Source organism: Papio anubis, chromosome 4 (genome assembly GCF_008728515.1).
Source record: "Papio anubis isolate 15944 chromosome 4, Panubis1.0, whole genome shotgun sequence".
In the NCBI taxonomy this organism is placed as follows: domain Eukaryota; kingdom Metazoa; phylum Chordata; class Mammalia; order Primates; family Cercopithecidae; genus Papio; species Papio anubis.
Window position 1 is genome coordinate 90761422 of NC_044979.1, and position 20709 is coordinate 90782130.

General features: G+C 36.5%; 1 protein-coding gene across 1 annotated transcript in view; it reads left to right on the plus strand.

The window, feature by feature from the left end:
• Positions 1 to 20709, plus strand: part of ABCB5 (ATP binding cassette subfamily B member 5) — a 131527-nt gene that overhangs the window by 31938 nt on the left and 78880 nt on the right. The window contains exon 13 of the mRNA XM_031665315.1: positions 6196 to 6366. Within this exon, the coding sequence (XP_031521175.1) occupies positions 6196 to 6366 (171 nt within the window). The remainder of the gene's footprint in view (positions 1 to 6195; positions 6367 to 20709) is intronic.

The following is a 20709-nucleotide window of genomic DNA, read 5'->3' on the forward strand; positions in this document are numbered from 1 at the left end:
TTGACATCAGCTTGGCCAACATGGTGAAACCCTGTCTCTACTAAAAAGACAAAAAAATTAGCCAGGCGTGGTGGTGCATGCCTATAGTCCCAGCTACTAGGGAGGCTGAGGCAGGAGAATTGCTTGAACCTGGGAGGTGGAGGTTGCAGTGAGCTGAGTTCCCAGCACTGCACTCCAACCTGGGCAACAGAATGAGACATTGCGGGGGAAAAAAAAAGTGAAATCATATTTGGAAAGCAATATAGTCCCCAAAAAAGTGAAATCATATTTGGAAAGCAATATAGTAAGCTAAAATTCTTGCTAACCAGACTTATGAGATCTTAGAGGGTATTTAGAATTAGTAGGGTGCTATAAAGCCATTTTTTTATATTTCCTAAAGTATTAGATCCTCAGCATCAGCTGAAATTGTTGTGGGGAGCACCTTGTGACATATGAAAGGATGAGATTTGTAATTAAAATACATATAAAATTCCACCATCCCAGAGGGTCACAATAACAAAAATGTTTATTTTAATGGGCATATTTCACAAACCACATTTGATGGATTGTAATAATTTTATTTTTATTTTCTAATTTAAAGAATTTGTTATGCCACTAATTATCTCTTGTCCCCATTATTTAGGATCATAATTAGGACATATTTAGGCCAACAAAATCATTAAAGATTGAAGGTGATTCTTAAATTGTTGGGAATACACATTTCCTTTTGTTGATGTTTTGCCCCTTTCAATGACCTCCTTTCCTTAAAACGTCAGTGCTCTCGTTTCCTACTTAGATTAGGGAGCTTTTTGGTACCTCTTAAATCATACCCTGTAAGTTACTACTTGCTTTTACCAAAAGCCCAGTACTACACAAAGATGTCCCTTGCTATAAATCTAATAATAAATTCAGGAGATATAACCCAAATAAACTAAAGATAGTAGCTTATCATGATGAAAACTAAATTCCACAGCCATAGTTAACCAGAAAAATGAGGAAGCACAATAATGAATAAAAGTTCCAGAAGTGGCTAATTTCGATAGGTGAAAAATTGGGGGATGCTATTGTTAAAAAAAATGTATAGCATTACTTCCCTTATACACAGATTTTAAAATTAATGTATAATAATTAGCTGATACTGGTTAGCCTTTCACTCATAAACAACCATGAAATTGGGTAAAACATATGAAGCCAAGGGCAGTCATTGGATGAGAGGTAATGAAAGACTGATTCCTAACAAAGAGGAATCTCATAAGGGTACTCCATGATTCTGTCTGGTAACACTGAGCTGAAAGGCAAAGATCAAATTTTAGGGAAGCTTGGGCAGCTGGAAAGGTGATAAGAGATCACCTGTGGCAATGAGGCAGGGGCAAAAGGCCATGTCTGTGTGGGCATCCCTCAGGAATCCTTGTCTGAGGATAAGACTACCTACCCAAGGCTTACCAGAGAGTGGCAGCCATAAAGCTGCAAGCAGAACACTGGATAGAAGTCAGGCAGTGCTGTGGGGGTGTTGAAAGTGCAGCCCAGCTGGAATGGAGAGATCACATTAACACCTTTGTAACACCCCCGGTAAGTAGCTAAAACACTAAAAAAGCCACACCTTAGGAGTCATGACCACACCTTAGAGTAAGATCTACCTGCCCTAACAAACCCTGAGACCAAGCCATGACAAGATGCCCAGAGGAGAGAGGTTTTGGAGGTTGTGTTCTGACAAGTTACGTGGCTTTCTCCAAATTCACCCCAAGGAAACTTAAAATGAAGATTGCACAAGTTCAAGATCAGTCAGTGCTTGAGTTGCCTACCATGACAAAAATCGGCACTGTTTATTTTTCAGAAGAAAACAGAACTCAGATATCTTCAACACAACAATCACAGTACTCAGTACATCATTTACAAAAACCAGACGTGCAAAGAAACAGAAAAATATGGCTTGTATGCAAGAAACATAATCCTAAATGTTTATTCTTTAAGAAAAGGGCTTCAAAATACATGAAGCAAAAAATTGATACATCTGAAAGGAGAAAGACAAATCCACAACTTTACTTGAGGCCTTCAGTGCTTGATAGAATATATAGGTGTAATATTAGTAAGACTATAAATGAACAATACTATCAAGCAACTAGATTTCACTGGCATTTATAGGACATTCCAGCCAACAATAGCAGAATACACTCTTCTCAAGTGCACATGGAACATTCTCTAAAATAAACAATATTCTGGGCCATCAAAACAAAGCAAAACCTTAGCTCTTTCAAAGAATAGAAAACATAGAAAATATGTTCTCAGACCATAATAGAATTAAACTACACAAATATTTGAAATATCACAAAAAGCACTTCTAAAGAATACATATCTCAAGAGAGAAATTTCGAGAAAAATTAAAAACTATTCTGAACTAAATCAAAATGAAATTGCAATGTATTAGTATTTGTGAGATATAGTTAAAGTACTGCTTTGAGAGAAACTTATCGTATTTAATGTTTATTTTTAGAAAAGAAAAAAGATCTACAATCTGCAACCCTAATTTTCACCTAGAGAAACTAGCAAATTAACCTAAAACAAACAAGACTAAGTAAATAGAAATCACAGTAGAAATCAGTAAAATCCAAAACTGAAAAACAGCAATGATTGAAACCAAAAGCTGAAAAGATTTAAAAAAAAAAAAGTATAACTGTAGCAAAGCTGAAAAAAGAGAGAGAGAAAGAAGAGAAATGACCAGTATCAGGAATGAAAGATGGTACATGGCTATTGATTCTAAGGATATTAAAAGGTTAATAAGGAAATATTATCAACAATGTTATGCCTCTAAATTTGATAACTTAGATGAGGGTCAATTACTTGAAAAATACAAATGACCAAAACTCACTCAAAAATAAATAAATAAATAGTAAATAAATAAATAAATAAATTTAGTGTATCTATAATTATTTCAAAAAAACAGCTGGGCGTGAAATCCCAGCACTTTGGGAGGCTGAGGTGGGCAGATCACTTGAGGAAAGGAGTTTGTTACCAGCCTGGACAACATGGCGAAACCCTCTACTAAAAATACAAAAAATTAGCTGGGCGTGGTGTTGCACACCTGTAATCCCAGCTACTTGAAAGGCTGAGATAGGAGAATCACTTGAACTCAGGAGGCAAAGGTTGCAGCGAGCTGAGATGGCGCCACTGCACTCCAGCCTGGGCAAAAGAGCAAGACTGTGTCCCCACTGCTCTCCCCCCGCCAAAAAAAAAAAAAAAAAAAAAACAAAACTGGATGTCTAAATAACAGCAACAGTTACAAATGAAGTTAAAATAAAAAGCAGTATTCACAATAGCATCAAAAAACAAAATTCTTAATAAATTTAATGAAAGATGTGCAAGTCTTCTAGTAAAAACTATAAAATGCTGATAGACATGAAAAGATCTAAAGAAATAGAAAGTACCTTATTCATTGATTTAGAAACTTCATATTTTCAAAGATTTGCATTCTCTCCAAGTTGATATACAAATATTATGCTTTATCAATCAAAATCTCACCAGTTTTTATGTGTATGTGTAGAAATCGACATGTTGATTCCAAAATCTATTTGGAAATTCAGAAGACCAACAATAGCCAAAACAGTTTTGAAAGAAAGACCAAAGCTGGAGGACCTAAATATCTAATTTTAAGACAGCAATTAAGATCGTGGTAGTGGCATAATGATGGTTGTATAGATCAGTACAATGGAACAGAGAGACCAGAAATAGATTCACAAATATCAGTTAATTTTTGACAAGGCCAATGGAACTCAGTGGGGGAAAGAAATATCTTTTCAACAAATGGTGCTGGAACAATTGGTTATCCTCGTGGAAAAAATAAAATGTGACCTTTACTTTACATCACACACAAAAATTAATTTGCCATAGACCTTGTACCAAAATTGTAATGCTTAAACTTCAAAAATTAAAATTTATGAAAATATCTTTGTGACTTTGAGATAGGCAAAAGTTTCTTAGACTGAAAAGCATTACTATAAAAAAAGATAAACTGGAGTTTATTAAAATTAAAACCTCCTTTTTAAAAGACATCATTTAGAAAACAAAAAGGCAAGACACAGAGCACAAGAAAATATTTATAATATACAGTGTCCGACAAGGACATGAATCCAGAATGTATAAAGAACTGCTATAGCTTGATGATGAGACAAAAAATAGAAATTAAAAATGGGCAAAAACTTGAACAGACATTTTACAAACGAATCAAATAAACAATACATACATTGAATATGCAACATTATTAGTCACCAGGGAACTCTAAAATAAAACGATAATAAGATACCATTTTACCCTCTTAGAATGGCCAAAATTAAAAAGACTAACAAATGTAACTTTTGGTGATGATGTAAGCAATCAGATCTCTCATTCATTGAAATAAAAGTGAAATCAGTACAAGCATTTTAGAAAGCAATTTGGTAGTTTATTATAATGTTAAACATACACTTAGGACTCAGCATTCTATTCCTAGGTATTTATTCAAAAGAAATGAAAACATGACCACAAAAAATATCTTGTACATGAATATTCATAGCAGCTTTATTTATAATAGCCAAAAACAGGAAACAATTTAAGTGTTCATCAGCAGTTGAATGAATAAACAAATTGTGATAGATCTATTTTTTCTTTTCTTTTTGAGAGAGGGTCTCACTCTGCCACTTAGGGCGGAGTGCAACGCACAGTCTCAGCTCACCGCAGCCTCGACTTCCCAGGCTCCCAGGCTCAGGCAGTCTTTCCACCTCAGCCTCCTGAGTAGCTCATGCCACTACACCTGGCTAATTTTTGTATTTTTTGTAGAGACAGGGTTTCACCATGTTGCCCAGGCTGGTCTCAAACTCCTGGCTTCAACCAATCCATCCCCCACAGCCTCCCAAAGTGCTGGGATTACAGGTGTGAGCCACCACACCCGGAAACATTGTGATAGATCTAGAGTTGCCAGATGAAATACTGGATTCCCAGTTAAATCTGAATTTCAGATAGTGAATGATTTTTTAGCAATATTGCATAAAACATACTTATACTAAAAAAAAAATTCACTGCTTTTCTGAATTCAGATGTAACAGCTTTGTGTTTTCCTATGTGTTGTGTGTTTTTGCTAAATCTGGCAACCCAAGGTAAACTCTCATTGTGTGGAACACTACTTAGCAATAAATAGGAGTGAACAACTGATATAACACGGATGAATATCAAAAACATTACGCTAGGTAAAAGAAACAAGCCAAAGAAGTACATACTGTATGATTTCATTTACATGAAGTTCTAGATTCAGCAAAATTCATGTATAGTGATAAAAATCAAATCGGGGGTATCTGGAGGCAGGGTGTGGGTTTTGACTGAAAAAAGTGACATGAGGAAAACCTACTAGGGCTGCAGAAATGTTCTATATCTTTATCAGTGTGGTGGTAACATGGGTGTACTCATCTCTCAATACTCAGAGTTATATCCTTAAAATGGATGCATTTTATTCTGTATAAATTTCTTCAACAAGGCTGTTTTTTTAAAATGTGAAGATCAATCTCTAGAAATTATGGGTTTAGAAAGAATACTTAAATTTATCTCCGTGAAGAAATGAACTTTGAATCAGGGACGTAACCCAGTAGAATATTACTAGCCATGTTTCCCGGGTGCTAGAAGTTACCCCTACCGCAAATATGAAAGAAAAAATATCTGCTTTGTTAAAGATAAATTTATTTTAAAACAAATCAAAAGAACACCAAAAAAGTCTCTTAAGGTGGAAAAAAAGTTTTAGGGGAAAGTTTGTTTTTGCAGTAATTTTTTTCATTCTGTTTTTCAGAGTGTCCAGGAAGGAAATTGTGGGTAACATACCAAATTGCTAATAAACACTGCAGAAAATAGTTATTTGCATTACAGTGGTTCTTTTAAAGATTTCAAAGCATTCTAAAAATATCTAAAAGAGATTTTCACATTAGTTTAAATTATTATTAATTTTTCTCAATACACTTGATTATAGTACGGTCTAATTTATTTTAGTCCTAGCCAAATTTTTCTTATGTCCTCTCTCCTTCGGGCTCTTTTTTTCACAGCGGTTTGTTTTCACAAAGAACAAATCAAAAGTCATAAGCACCCAGAGGCTGAAGTACTGATTAAGCTGATATTAAAACACAACTGGGATTGTCATTTCCTGTTCTAACCATTTGATCACGCTGACTTCTGTTTCTGTGCTTCTTTCCTATTTTGCATTAGAAATTTAATACATTGGTAGGGGAAAAAGGAGCTCAAATGAGTGGAGGGCAGAAACAGAGGATCGCAATTGCTCGTGCCTTAGTTCGAAACCCCAAGATTCTGATTTTAGATGAGGCTACTTCTGCCTTGGATTCAGAAAGTGAGTCAGCTGTTCAAGCTGCACTGGAGAAGGTAAGTGAGCAGAAACGTTTCTTATTTCCATACTCCTGGTTCATTATCATTTCTAAGTACAAGAAAGTACAGATCTGTAGTAGATTACTCAAGTTCAGAGCCCTCTTTAAGGTATGAAGGCAGGATGTTCATCCACGTGAGAATTCATGCGATGACGATAGGAAGTGGTTTAGAGGAGAGAGATTTGGTGGTTGGTTTGTGCTAGAAATATATATATGAGGCTCATACACAAGCAGTCATCCAGCCTATACCTGCATTCCAAGAGGTTTGCACTTTCCACCTCCCCAGAGTGGCCCACCACTACCATCACTATCATAACCATGCCCATCCTTTGCTGCTTCTACATACACCCATGGGATTCTCTTCTCCAACCCCTTTTCTTCTTTAGAATTCCCCCAGGTAATCATTTTGACCTAATTTCACCTCAAGTGGAGAATCGCTGACCTTGAACCAGCGCCCTTCAACAGCTCTGGCCCCTCAAACCTCACCCTGACCTCCTGCTGACTATGAGCTACTGCACATACCTCAAGACCATATGCAGTTGTGGCCCTGCACCAAATTGTACTGCATCTAGGAGGGGAGTTGCCAGTGGCGATATGAAAAACCATTGAACACTTTTCTCGATGGCCCGACTCCTTTATAAACCAGAGCCTTCAGACCCCTTACAAGGCTTAGTGGCACATTTTACTTTGCATTTGCTTGGAAATGAGTTAAGTGGTTTTTTCTCTAAGAAAATCACAGGTTTTTTTTTTTTTTAATGCTGCCTTTATGGAACCAGAAACGGATACTGGCAGGCTAAATGTTCACTGCTTATTGAAAAATCCCATAGTCACTATTATTTAGTAGAAAATCAGATTGTGCAAGTTTGAACGCTTGTTTCCCTCCCATGATAACAGTGCCACATGTTGCTTGTGTGATAAATAAATAATCTTTATTTACTGTTGACACCTCGGCAATTTGGTTCAACTTGGTACAGAAAATACAAAGACAGGACTAATGTTTTATTCATTTTTTTATACTTAGTAACTAGGACAGGGATCTGCATTTAGACTATATTCAAGTCTCACTCTGTCGCCCATGCTGGAGTGCAGTGGCATGATCTCGGCTCACTGCAATCTCTGCCCACTGGGTACAAGCGATTCTCCTGCCTCAGCCTCCCGAGCAGCTGGGATTACAGGTGTGTGCCACCACGCCCAGCTAATTTTTGTATTTTTAGTAGAGACAAGGTTTTGCCATGTTGACCAGGCTGGTCTCAAATTCCTGACCTCAGGTGATCTGCCCACCTCGGCCTCCCAAAGTGCTGGGATTACAGGTGTGAGTCTCTGCGCCCGGCCAGTTATATAAGATTTTAAAAAATGCATTGTAATAGGCTTTCCAATTGTTTCGAAGGTTTGATGTTGTGCCCGTAGTCTTTTCATCCACTGGTAATCACTTTAGGTAATCAAAACTAGTTCAGACTTTTAAAATAAATAGATGCTTGGTGACATAATAAACTAATAAATGTTCTTCTTATTGGTTAATATGAAACATCTATCAAAAGTGAAAAAAGAAGAATGCATATGTTTGTAATCTGATTCCAAAATTACACAAAATAGTAACTGTGAAAAAAATGAAGGCAACATATGAAAATAATACAGCTGTGTGGCAGAATTATGGGGGAATATAACTTATTTCAAAAATTCATTTACTGTCACTGTTTTTCCACTGTTTAAAGGAGAAAGATTAAATCAATGTAGAAATAGGTGTGAAACTGCTTTATGTATGGTTTGCTGGGTGAGGGTAAAGGGTAACCAATAGGATGAAAAGTAGCATAGTAAACTAGATTAATTGTATACTCTTTGGCTTACTGGAACATGGCTTATATGGAGAAGGGGAGAGTTCAAATATAGGCAGGGTGCTGGAAGCTGTAGCACCATAAGAGCCCTCTCCACTCACCACCATAGACGACAGTTATGGAAACAAGCCCTTGGAGTGGGCTTTAGGTAAGAAAAGTAGGACACCCAGCAGGTCTTGTTCCTGATCAGCTGTGTAAGAGGCCCCAGACTCTGTTACATGACACAGCCTAACCCACACAGCAGTTTTCTGCTGCTCAAAATATCCTGCAAGCCACTAACCAACAAAAAAAGGCATAATGAAATGTGTCCCTCCTCCCTGGTGATAGAATCTATACCCATTTTGCTCCACAACCTGCCCTCACATATCCCTTCCATCCCCTCCTCTCCATTACTCATTTATCTTCCACTTATACGAAGTTCTAGAACCTGTGAAACGAATCAATGGTATTAAAAAAATCAAGTCAGCAATTTCTTAGGGCAGGGGTGAATTTTAACTAAACAGCAACATGAAGGCACTAACACCCTTCTCCTCACTTGGACTATTGCAGTAGCTGACTCTGCATCAGCCTATGCCCTCTTCAATCTGTTCTCAACACAGCAGCCAAGTGCTGCTATTCAAATGCAAATTTGGTGACATCACACTTCTACTTCAAATCATCCAATAACTCCCTGCCTCACTCTAAGTAAAAGCCAAATTCCTTACAGTAAGCACAAGGCTCTATGGAGCTGGGTTCCAAGCTCCTTCTGGAACCTTCCTTCCTACCATTCTCCCCAAAAATGCCTGCTTCTTAAACATAAAAACTCTCGCACTTTTCATCAGCTAACACACAATGCATATGTTGTTTATTTTGCGATTGTCTCTCTTTCCCCACTTGAGTGTAAACTCTCTGGTGGTGAAGGCTTTGATTGATTAACTGCAGCATCCCCACCTCTAGAGCAATGCTGGCCCCTAACAGACAGACAGCCAAGAGATATTGTTGGATGGACTTCAATGAGTGTGATCCAGGATACTTCTAAGACCAGAAATATTCTTTTTTTCTTTCTTTCTTTTTTTTTTTTTGGAGACTGAGTCTCACTCTATCACCCAGGCTGGAGTGCAGTGGTGCGATCTTGGCTCACTGCAACCTCCACCTCCCCTGCCTCAGCCTCCTGAGTAGCTGGGATTACAGGCATGTGCCACCACACCCAGCTAATTTTTGTATTTTTAGTAGAGATGGGGTTTCGCCATGTTGGTCAGGCTGGTCTCGAACTCCTGACCTCGTGATGTGCCCACCTTGGCCTCCCCAAACTGCTGGGATTACAGGTGTGAGCCACCGCACCCGGCGAGACCTGAAATGTTCTTTTCTGGACTCCTTGATTTAGAATAACTACAAACTAGTTTTGTTTCACTAATGATCAAGAAGAATTTCTAGCATCAGCAAATAAAAGTTCCTGCCATAGGGTGTGAGTTTCACTCTGCTACTGGTTTTGACCTGGTGTGCCAATGCAGCAGGTTTCCAAGCTGCCCCACTAGTAGGAGACAGCAGTGAGCACCTGCAGGCCCTGGGGAAGCTGAGGAAACCCACACTGATTCTGTGATAAAACCTGTGAAAGCTCTTTGAAATGTTAAAAGTGGTATGCAAATCTAAGGCATAATTATTATTAAGGGAATTTCAGCCACACCACATCAATGGAGAACCTCTAAAAAGTCCCTTTGGTAATTATGTAGGAAGAGTTATCATCACAGTATTATTCTTTGAAAATACAGGGTTGCTTTCCTGCAGCCCTCAAGGGCATCTCTCAACCATCACTGTACTTTCTCCCTATGATGCGCCCTGTTGGTCTTCCTCCAAGACCTCTTACATTGTATTTATAATACTTAGAGGACTAGACAATAAGGAAATTGGTATATTACATTAAGCTGTGGGCCACTTGATTAAATTAAGTTCTAAGAAGTGATTATCCAAAGTCGAAGTTGAGTCAGAGCAAATTTTACACATACACACACTAATGCACACACATTTTGTATGTCTGTATCAATTAAATATCTCACTCTGTATTTGGAATTTCAAAAAATAATTTATAGCAACACTATAATAGTTGGGAACAGAAAGGGAATTTGTCCAAGGGAATTTCCTTGGCTGAAATTTAGACAAAAAATCAAAGGTAACACACAGACTACCTCATGGGAAAAACATGATTGGTTATTTTATAAACCTGCTTAATCAAGCTCACATTTGTAGGACTTGATGTTAAATTCTAAGCCACTAACTTCTTTTAGAGTAATGGTTCTTCTCCTTTGATAGATCAGGGCCCCTTTGAGAATCTGATTGAGAAAGGGAAAAATAACCCACCATAACTCTTTAGAAAAGTATACAAATTCACTTATACAAAAAGGCTTACATGTACTCTTGAGGGGTTCATAGACCCCTGAAGTCATTTGTGGGTCCTTATTTTAGATGGAACAAAGGAACAAATGGATGATAATAGCTAATTCTCACAAGACCCCTATAAGATTAAGACATTTATTCTCCTGTTTTACAGTTGAGCTGTAAAACACACTGAAGCACAGGGAGGTTAAGTAATAGCTAGGCACAGTGAAGCCAGCATCTGGACCAGTCATCCTTCTGCCTCATTCATGTAACCACCAGGCTATATTGCTTCAAGATTACACTACCAGGAGGTAGAGATAAAACCGATTCCAGATCAGGCTTCAACCCTCTTAATAAACATAGAATTACCATTTGATCCAGAAATTTCACTTCTGAGTATATGCCCAAAATAATTGAAAGCAGTGTCTCAAAGAGATATTGGTATACCAGTGTTCACAGTAGCATCATCTACAGTAGCCAAAAGGTGAAAACAATCCAAATGTCTGTTGACAGATAAAAGGATAAAGAAAATGTGGTATATACATACAATAGAATAGTACCAGTCTTTAAAAGGAAATTCTGATGATGCTAAAACATGAACAACCCTTGAAGAATTATCCTAAGTGAAATAAAACTGACAAAAAAGGATCCATATTGCTTAATTCTGCTAGTATGAGATACATACAATAGTCAAATTCAGAGATGGAAAGTAGAAGAGTGGTTACTAGGGACTTGGGGGAGGGGAAAGTGGGGAGTTAGAAATGGGTATACAATTTCAACATGAGATGATGAAAATTTCTGGAGATGGGTAGTGGTGACAGTTGCACAATAATGTAATTAAGATTGTAAATTTTATGTTACACTTTTTTTTTTTTTTTTTTTTGAGATGGAATCTTGTTCTGTTACCCAGGCTGGAGTGCAGTGGTGTGATCTCAGCTCACTGCAACCTCCGCCTCTCAGGTTCAAGCAATTCTCCTGCCTCACCCTCCAGAGTAGCTGGGATTACAGGCACACATGACCACACCCAGCTAATTTTTATATTTTTGGTAGAAATGGGGTTTCCCCATGTTGGCCAGGCTGGTCTCGAACTCCTGACCTCAAATGATCCACCTGCCTCTGCCTCCCAAAGTGCTGGGCTTACAGGTGTGAACCACTGCGTCCAGCCAGACATGTTTTTACCAAAAAGGAGAGAGAGAGAGAGAGAGAGAGAATAGTAATCTGAGCCTGAGTACAAAAGAACAGTGAAAAAAATTAATAAATAAAAGAATAGTGACAAAGAGGAATTTGGCCTCTCAGAGTCAGAAGGATCCTACCCTTTAAAATGGCTATAATGGTAAATTCTGTATTATGCATATTTTTCCACAATTTTAAAAACAAAACACAACTAGCCTTTTTTCGAAAACCACACTCACACTGTCTTCTTGGGAAAGAAATTCAAACCATACTCCAAATCGAAGCTCTCATGTGGGTTAAACCCACTTTTATTCCCATAAGTTGTTTATTTTTATACTATTGTATAAATAACGAGTAGATTTCTCTTTTATAAATTTAAGTCACTGCTACTTAGGAGGACATTTCAAGGTTTTAAAGAATATAGTAAAAGGTCTTCTAAGATATAATAAAATATTTTTCCATGATATGGATAAGCATCTTGGTGATTTCTTTAAATTAAAATTATTCCTAAGCCTTTCACTCCTCCCAAAATAAGGAAAATGCCTATAGAAGATATTGATTTTCCTAAGTGCTGTCAAATAAGTGATCTCTTAATGTATTATTTATCAAGAATAAAAGTAGGTAAGGTATTATGCTCTTGTGGAAAAAAATAAACTAATTATTGCAGCATTTTCTCTTCTTACCCACCATTTACTTCATCTTTTTTTTTTTTTTTTTTTTTGCAAATTTCTCCACAAATGCTTAAATGATTAGTTTGTTAATAAAGTTAAGTAAAGCTGGGTGTGGTGGCTCACACTGTAATCCCAGCTACTTGGGAGGCTAAGGTGGGAGAATTATGTGAGACCAGGAGCTCAGTACCAGCTGGGCAACGTAGCAAGACTTTGTCTGTAAAGAAAATAATAAAATGATTTTTAAAAAGTTCAATGAAGAGAAAAGGTATTAAATGATGATAAATAATTTTATGTTATCTCCAATTCTTAATTTTCATGTTAACTTATTTAGAAGTGACAATGAAGAGATTCCAGGCCATAAAAAGAAAACATTTTACTATTATTATGTTATTATTTCACATTCCTAATTAGGTAGTACATTTGGCTTCATTTTAGCAGAGTTTAGATTTTGAAAGTGTTTCTTTTCGAAAGGGTCTTAACCCAAGCATTCATGCATTCACATGAGTGGATTTCTGCAAGTTGGAAAGAAGGGTCAAGGAGCAGGTGAATCACTCATTAAAAGTGACTTCTAAGTTCCTGATATTTTGCTATTTGTCATCCTACTTGACAAAAAAGAAAGCATTCTCAGACCAGTGAGGTGGTCTGACAGTAACCCCACATTGTTGAGCCCTGGAACCCATGTCGACCCGGAAGAACACTAAGCCAATTGGCTTTCAACATCACAGTCAGGTAGTTAAGAGACAAAAGGCTGTGTTTCCCTTTCAGCTACCATGGTGACCTTATTATAAAAGATGACCAGCTAAAATTTGATACCCTAAAAGAAAAGACACTGAAGAGTAGTGAGAAGTTCTCAGACTGTATTCTTGGAGTACTAGGGTACTAGGGTCTCCAAGGAGCCTCTCAAGTAGTGAGAGAGGTGGTGAGGTGAGGTGGAAAAGCAGGTAGGGCTGTACCTCGACTCCCCCGCCAATTCAAGCAGTGCACCGATCCATTTATCTGGATGAGATATGGATGGATGGATAGATAGATAGATAGATAGATAGATAGATAGATAGATAGATAGATAGATAGATAGATGGATAGATAGATAGATAGATAGATATAAATATACATATAGATATAGATATATAAGCTTCCAGATGAGCTTTTGTTGAAAGGATTTTGCAGTTAAAAAAAAAAAAAAAAAAAAGGTTGGGCCAGGCGTAGTGGTTCATGCCTGTAATCCCAGCACTTTGGGAGCCCGAGGCAGGTGGATTGGGAGTTCGAGACCATCCTGACCAACGTGGAGAAACCCCGTCTCTACTAAAAATTAAAAATTAGCCGGGCATGGTGGCACATGCCTGTAATCCCAGCTACTCGATAGGCTGTGGCAGGAGAATCGCTTGAACCCAGGAGGTGGAAGTTGCGGTGAGCCGAGATCATGCCATTGCACTCCAGCCTGGGCAACAAGAGCAAAACTCCATCCCAAAATAAAAAAAAAGGTTGACGATAACAGCACTGCATCATGGAGCACATGTGACCGATGAGCCCCAAACCCAACTGACGCAACCTTCTGGAAGGCAGTGAGTGGGAACTTGTGTTCTCCTAGGTTTTCTACGCCACACTTGCCCCCAGGATACTAGAATTCTCTGTGCTGACACGCTTCTCCAGAAAGTGTATGACGCCTGGTAAAATGCTCTCAAATGCTCGAGGCTTTGTATTGTTTTCCTTTCTTTTCCTGCTGCCCTCTATGGTTATGGCAAGTCCCATAACCATCACTGGTGAGAATCTAGCTGATCTCCTCAGGCCCGTCTCTCTGCCTAGCAATTCTGGGAGGGATGTTTTAAAGCACCCTCTATTTCAAAGTCCAAGATAATGACCTGGTAATGTATGGCTGTGCATGGAATTGTAAAGTAATCTGAAAAATGTCAGCGATGTGTCAAGCAGAGACCTGTCTTCCTGGTGACCTTTGTTTGGTCAAATACCTAATTGTTTGGCTTTTAGCTTTGTATAATCTGTGAAGCTGGAGAGGAGATAGTAGGAAATTCTTTCAATATTGTACTTTCTAGAAGAAATAATACAACAAAGACGTGTTGAAAATCTACCACACTATCTGCTTTGAGGTATCTGGAACCACAGCGGAATGAATTGCACTATCTACCTGTCTTTACACTAATTCTGGCTACAAGACAAAGTATCAACTCAAATTTTCCTGATCAGTTTTTTAGCAGGCTTTGGCTACCAAAATCTCTTCTGTGTTTTAAGTCTGAAGCAATTACTGTTGAATTTTTTGTTGTTGTTCACTATGGGGAGTATATCAGTTTTAGGTCACATCGATGATCTAGTAGAGATGTATTTTTCTAGTATACTTGATAGTACCTTGAGTATGTACAGTACATGTAGGCCCATTTTATGGACCTTTGAGGCACAGTTTTGTTCCTTTTAAGTTATTATATATTTCTGTGATTTTATTTGATGCACTCAGATATAAATTCATGCTATAATAAATTAAATTATAACATAATATCTACCTTAATCAAATGTTTATAGCTTAGGCCAGGAGCCTGGCAAAGATGACATAGATGTAATGCTTGATAACTAAATAAGTATGAGAAGAGATATATATTAAAATACCTGTGAAGTGAACCCCCCATGAAGAAAAGAAGGTCTATAATAATACAAACCTGTATCAGGAAACCTTGTGATTCTGATTCTGTGAACAGAAGGATACATGGAATTCTCAGACCTTTTCTAGCTGCAACCTTTTAATTGTTTGACTTCATATTCTGTCCCCTCAAATTCTCCTTAGACTGTGATGTGTTAATGCTGTCTTTTATATTTTCTAATTTAATTCCATACACACTAATTTGTTTGAGAAATGTTGGATAGTATTGTGAAATAATGGAGCTAATGGGTCACATCATGTGGCTTCATGAATAAGATTTGAGATCTGTTTGCTTTTGGAAAATAATATCCGTAACTTTGAGGAAACAGAATAAATAGGAGATTTATTAAATAAATATGGGCCACTAGGCTAGGTGCCTGAGTGTTTTTGCCTTCACGGTTATCAGCTTTCTAATACATACCACCCCAAAATAGCATCCTTGGACTTTCTTTTAAAGGGCTGTAGGCAAGTCCCAGGTCTCCAAGACCCACAATAGAATTCAAACTTGAACTGTGAAAGAGAGGAGTGGTATCAGCATAGGCTGAATATCGTACCTCTAAAAAGGAAGACAAATCAGACGAACCCAAATTGAGATATTCTACAAAACATCTAACCAGTATTCTTTAAAACTATCAAGTTCATCAAAAACAAGGACAACCCGAGACACTGTAACAGCCAAGAGGAGCCTAAGGAGGCGTGATGACGAAATGTATTGAGATATTCAGGGGTGGGGATCCTAGAACAGAAAAAGAGCATGAGTTGAAAATTAGAGAAATCTGAATAAAATATGGAGTTTAGATAATGATGTGTCAATAGCGGTTCAGTAGTTGTGGCAAATGCATCACAGAAATGTAAGATGTTGGAACTGAGGGATATTGTGTGCAGGGTACATGGAAGCTTCCTGCACTATCTTTGCAATTTTTCTGTAAGTCTAAAACTATTGTAAAAAAAAAAAAAAGATAAAAAAAAAAAGGTTGACGATAACAGCAGTACGTCATGGAGCATACAAATCCAATTGAGGCAACCTTCTGAAAGGCAGTGAGTGGGAACTCACTGTTTACTTAAAAGAAAAAAAAAACCACTCGTATTTTTAACCAATTTTGTTATACCATTCATAAGGGTGTGCTGTATAAGTGAGGCTTAGAATTACCACACCAAAGTAAACAGGAGACTGAGGAAAACAAGAAGTAAGCTGACAGGGTGCGGTGGCTCTCACTTGTAATCTCAGCACTTTGGGAGGCCGAGGTGGGCGGATCACCTGAGGTCGGGAGTTTGAGACCAGCCTGACCAACGTGGAGAAACCCTGTCTCTACTAAAAATACAAAATTAGCCGGGTGTGGTGGCACATGCCTGTAATCCCAGCTACTCGGAAGGCTGAGGCAGGAGAATCGCTTGAACCCAGGAGGAGGAGGTTACCATAAGCCAAGATCGTGCCATTGCACTCCAGCCCAGGCAACAAGAGCAAAACTCCATCTCAAAAAAAAAAAAAAGAAAACAGAAAAAAAAAGAAAAACAAGAAGCAAGCAATAAAAACCCATTCCCCACGTATCAGTCACTCATTAGTTTAATAAAATATTCATAAGCTTGACAATATCAGAAAATAAAGAAAGCACTAAGCATGTTAGTGCTTAGTAGAAGTCTCTTCTACTGCAGAGTAGGTTATACCATAAAAATGACCCATAGAAACTTACATATGCTTATAAGTAATTTCCAATTAAAAATATTATTATGCTTCTATTATCAGATCTTGATGAAGTTAAGAAAAATAAAGCTTTCTGTCTAGAACCCTATATCACAGTTGTCCCCAATCCACTTTGTCATTATTTTTGCAGGGCATTCATTAAAATGTCTCAGTCTCATTCAGGATTCCTGCAGAACTTTAGAATGACCAACTGGGCTGCTGAATATATTTGCTTCTTTTATTTGACTTTGACTTTTGTTTTTAACCATTTTTTGAGGTTTCATTGATATATAAGAAACTGTACATATTAAAACATATGATTGGAAAAATTTTGGCATATATGTACACCACGATCAAGATAGTCAGCCACATTTTTCACATGACTTTTGTAACCATTTCATCCTGACCCTCTCCAGCCCTCCTCCCCTGACCCTTGGCAACCACTGATTTGCTTACTGTCACTGGAGATTAGTTTGTATTTTCTAGAACTTTATATAAAGGGAGCAATACCACATGTATTCTGTTAGGTCTGGCTTCTTTCATTCAGCATAATTATTTTGAGACTCATTCATTTGTAGAATGCATCAATTGTTTGTTTTTATTGATAAATGCTATTCTATTTGTGACTATGCCACAATTTAAACTAATTGGTATGGATGCTCATTTGAATTATTGGGTTTGTTTTCAGTTTTGGGATATTACAGATAAAGCTGTTCTAAACGTTCATATGCAAGTCTTTGTATAGATATGTGCTTTTATTTCTCTTGAGTAAATACCTGGGATTTAAATGGCTGAATTTTATGGTAGGTATACTTTTTACTTTTTAGTTACATGTCACACTATTTTTCTTTTACATTTCTACAAGAAATATATTAAAATTCCAGCTACTCCACAACTTGTCCACACTTCATATAGTCATTTATTTTAATTTCAGCCATCTGAAGAAATGTGTAGTAGTATCCCATTGTCATTTTAATTTGCATTATCCTGATGACTGATGATGTTAAGCATTTTTATGTGCTTATTAACCATCCATATTTTTTTCTTTGTTAAAGTGTCTGTTCAAATCTTTAGCCCATTTTCTATTGAGTTGTTTGTTTTCTTATCACTGGGTTTTGATAATTCTTTATATTCCTGGGTACAAGTATTTTATCAGATATAGGATTAGAAAATATTTCTCCCCATTCTAGGGCTTGGCTTTCTATTGTCCTGAGTGTGTCTTCCAAAGGCCAGGAGTTTTTAATTTTGATGTTTAATTTATTAGGTTTTTTTTTTCTTTTACAAATCAAGGTTTTGTTGTCATGTTTAAGAAAGCTTTGAACAACACACATCGGGGCCTGTCGGCAGGATGACGGGAGGGAGAGCATCAGGACAAATAGCTAATGGGTGTGGGGCTTAGTACCCAGGTGACAGGTTGATAGGTGCAGCAAACCACCATGGCACACATTTATCTATGTAACAAACCTGCACGTTCTGCACATGTATCCAGGAACTTAAAGTAAAATAAAATTTTAAAAGAAAGAAAGAAATATTTGCTGAATTTAAGGTCACAAAGACTTTCCTCTGTTTTCTTTTGAAGGTATTATAGTTTTAGTTTTTATGTTTTGAGTTAATTATTATATGTGATGTAAGGTACAGTTTAAGGTTCCTTTTGTTTTTGTTTTTTTTTTTTGCATATAGACTTCCAGTTGGTCCTGTACCATTTGTTGAAAAAATTATCTTTTCTACACTGATTTTTCTTTGCACCTTTGTAAAAAATCAGTTGTTCATATATGTGTGTCTTTCTCCAGACTGTTGACTCCATTGTGCCATATTGATGTATTTGTCTGTCTTTGAGTTTATTCTTCTTTTTTTGTATTTAATTGGTTTCTGCTTTGATTTTTATTTCCTTTCTTCTGTTTTTTCTTTTTTTCTTTTTTTTTTTTTTTGAGTTTAACTTGCCCTTCTTTTTCTTGTTTCTTAAGTTACATATGAAGTCATTTACTTGAAAATTTTTATTTGGTTTCAATATTGGAGTATTTTCCAGAGATTTTTTTCTGTATTGATTTCTAATTTAATTGCATTACAGTCAGGGAATATTCATGTATGACTTGAATACAAGGAAGTTTATTAAGACTTGTTTTATGGCACAGATTATGGTCTCTCTTAGTAAATGTTTTGTGTACACTTGAAAAGAATGTGCATTTTGCTATTGTTGGATGAAGTGTTCTATAAATGTCAATTGTGCTGAGTTAGTTGATAGTATTATTCAACTCTTGTCCTTATGGTCTACTTGTTCTGTCAGTTACTGAGAGAAGGGTATTTAATTCTTCAACTATTATTGTAACTTTTAGATGTATTCTTGTAATTGTATATATTTTGGTGTCATGTATTTTAGAGCTGTGTTATTAGGCACATAAATATTTAGGATTGTTAGGTTTTCTTGATAAATTGAGCCCTTTTTCATTAGGAAATAAACTTATTTACTCTGGTTATATCCTTTTCACTTTAAACTGCTTTATCTAATATTAACACAGCCACTGTTATTTTTCTTTTACTCTGTGTTAGCATGGTATGCGTTTTTTATCCTTTTAGTCTTAACCTCTTTGTTTCTTTATATTTAAAATGTGTTTCTGACAGATGACACGTAGTGGGGCCTTGCTTTTATATTCAAACTGAAAATCTCTGACTTTTAATTGGAGTGTTTAGACCATTTACATTTAATCTGATGATTGATATTAATATTATTAAATTAAATCAACCACTTTGCTACTTGTTTTCTTTTTTCCACAGATTCTTGGTTTCTGGTTTACTCATTTTCTGTCTTCATTTGGATTGAGTACTTTTTATGATTTTGTTTTATCTCTTTTGTGAGCTTATTTATATAACTCTTTGATATTTCAGTGACGGCTTTAGAGATTATAGTGTACACACTTAACTTAAGACAATCTACCTTCAAGTGATATTACATCATTTCATGTGTAGTATAAAAGTATGCATTAGCATACTTCCATTTCTCCCTTTTCGGCCTTTAAGCTATTGCGATTAGACATCTTACTTTGACATGTTATAAACTCCATCCCATATTGTAAATTTTAAAATCAATCATTAGTTTTTTTAAAAATTCAAATAGGTACTAAGAAAAAGTTACATTTTTCTCCATGCCCCATGGAGTTACAATTTCCAGTGTTCTTCATTCTTTTATGTGTATCCATATTTCCACTGCCATCAATTCCTTTTACCTGAAACCTTTAATGTGGTACAGTTCCACTACTGATGAATAATTTCAGCTGTCATATGTCTTTGTTTCACCTTTAGTTTTTGAAAAATTTATTTCCTTGATATAGAGTTTTAGCCTGAAAGTTGTAGGATTTTTTTTTCAATATCTTAAAGATGTTGCTCACTGTCTCCTTTCTTGCACTTTTTTCTGAGGAGAAATCTGTCATGTTTATGTTTGTTCCTGTATATGTAATGATTGAAGTTGCTATCAGCTTAAAGTAGACTGTCATAAATATAAGGTTTTTATGTAAGCCTCATGGTATACAAACAAACAAAAGTACCTAGAGTACCTCTTACCACTTGCATTCAACAAAGTCCTGAAGTTCTTAGCCTGGGCAATTAGGCAAGAAAAATAAAAAAGAAGTGTCAAATAAGAAAAAAAAAAAAAGTAAGCAGATTATATGATCTTAAAATTTGAAAACTCTAAAGATTACACACACAGTCACATACACACACAAAGTGTTAGCACTAAAGCACTAATAAATGAATTCAGTAAGGTTGCAGGGTACAAAATCAACATACAAAAATTAGTTGCATTTCTGTTAAGAACAAATCATCTGAAACTAAGAAAACATCCCATTTGCAACAGCATCAAAAGAATAAAATACTTAGAAATAAACTTAAGAAGGTAAAATACTTGTACGCTGAAAACTGTAATCATTGATGAAAAAATTAGAGAAGACACCCATAAAATACATCTCATGATCCTGGATTGAAAGACTTGATACTG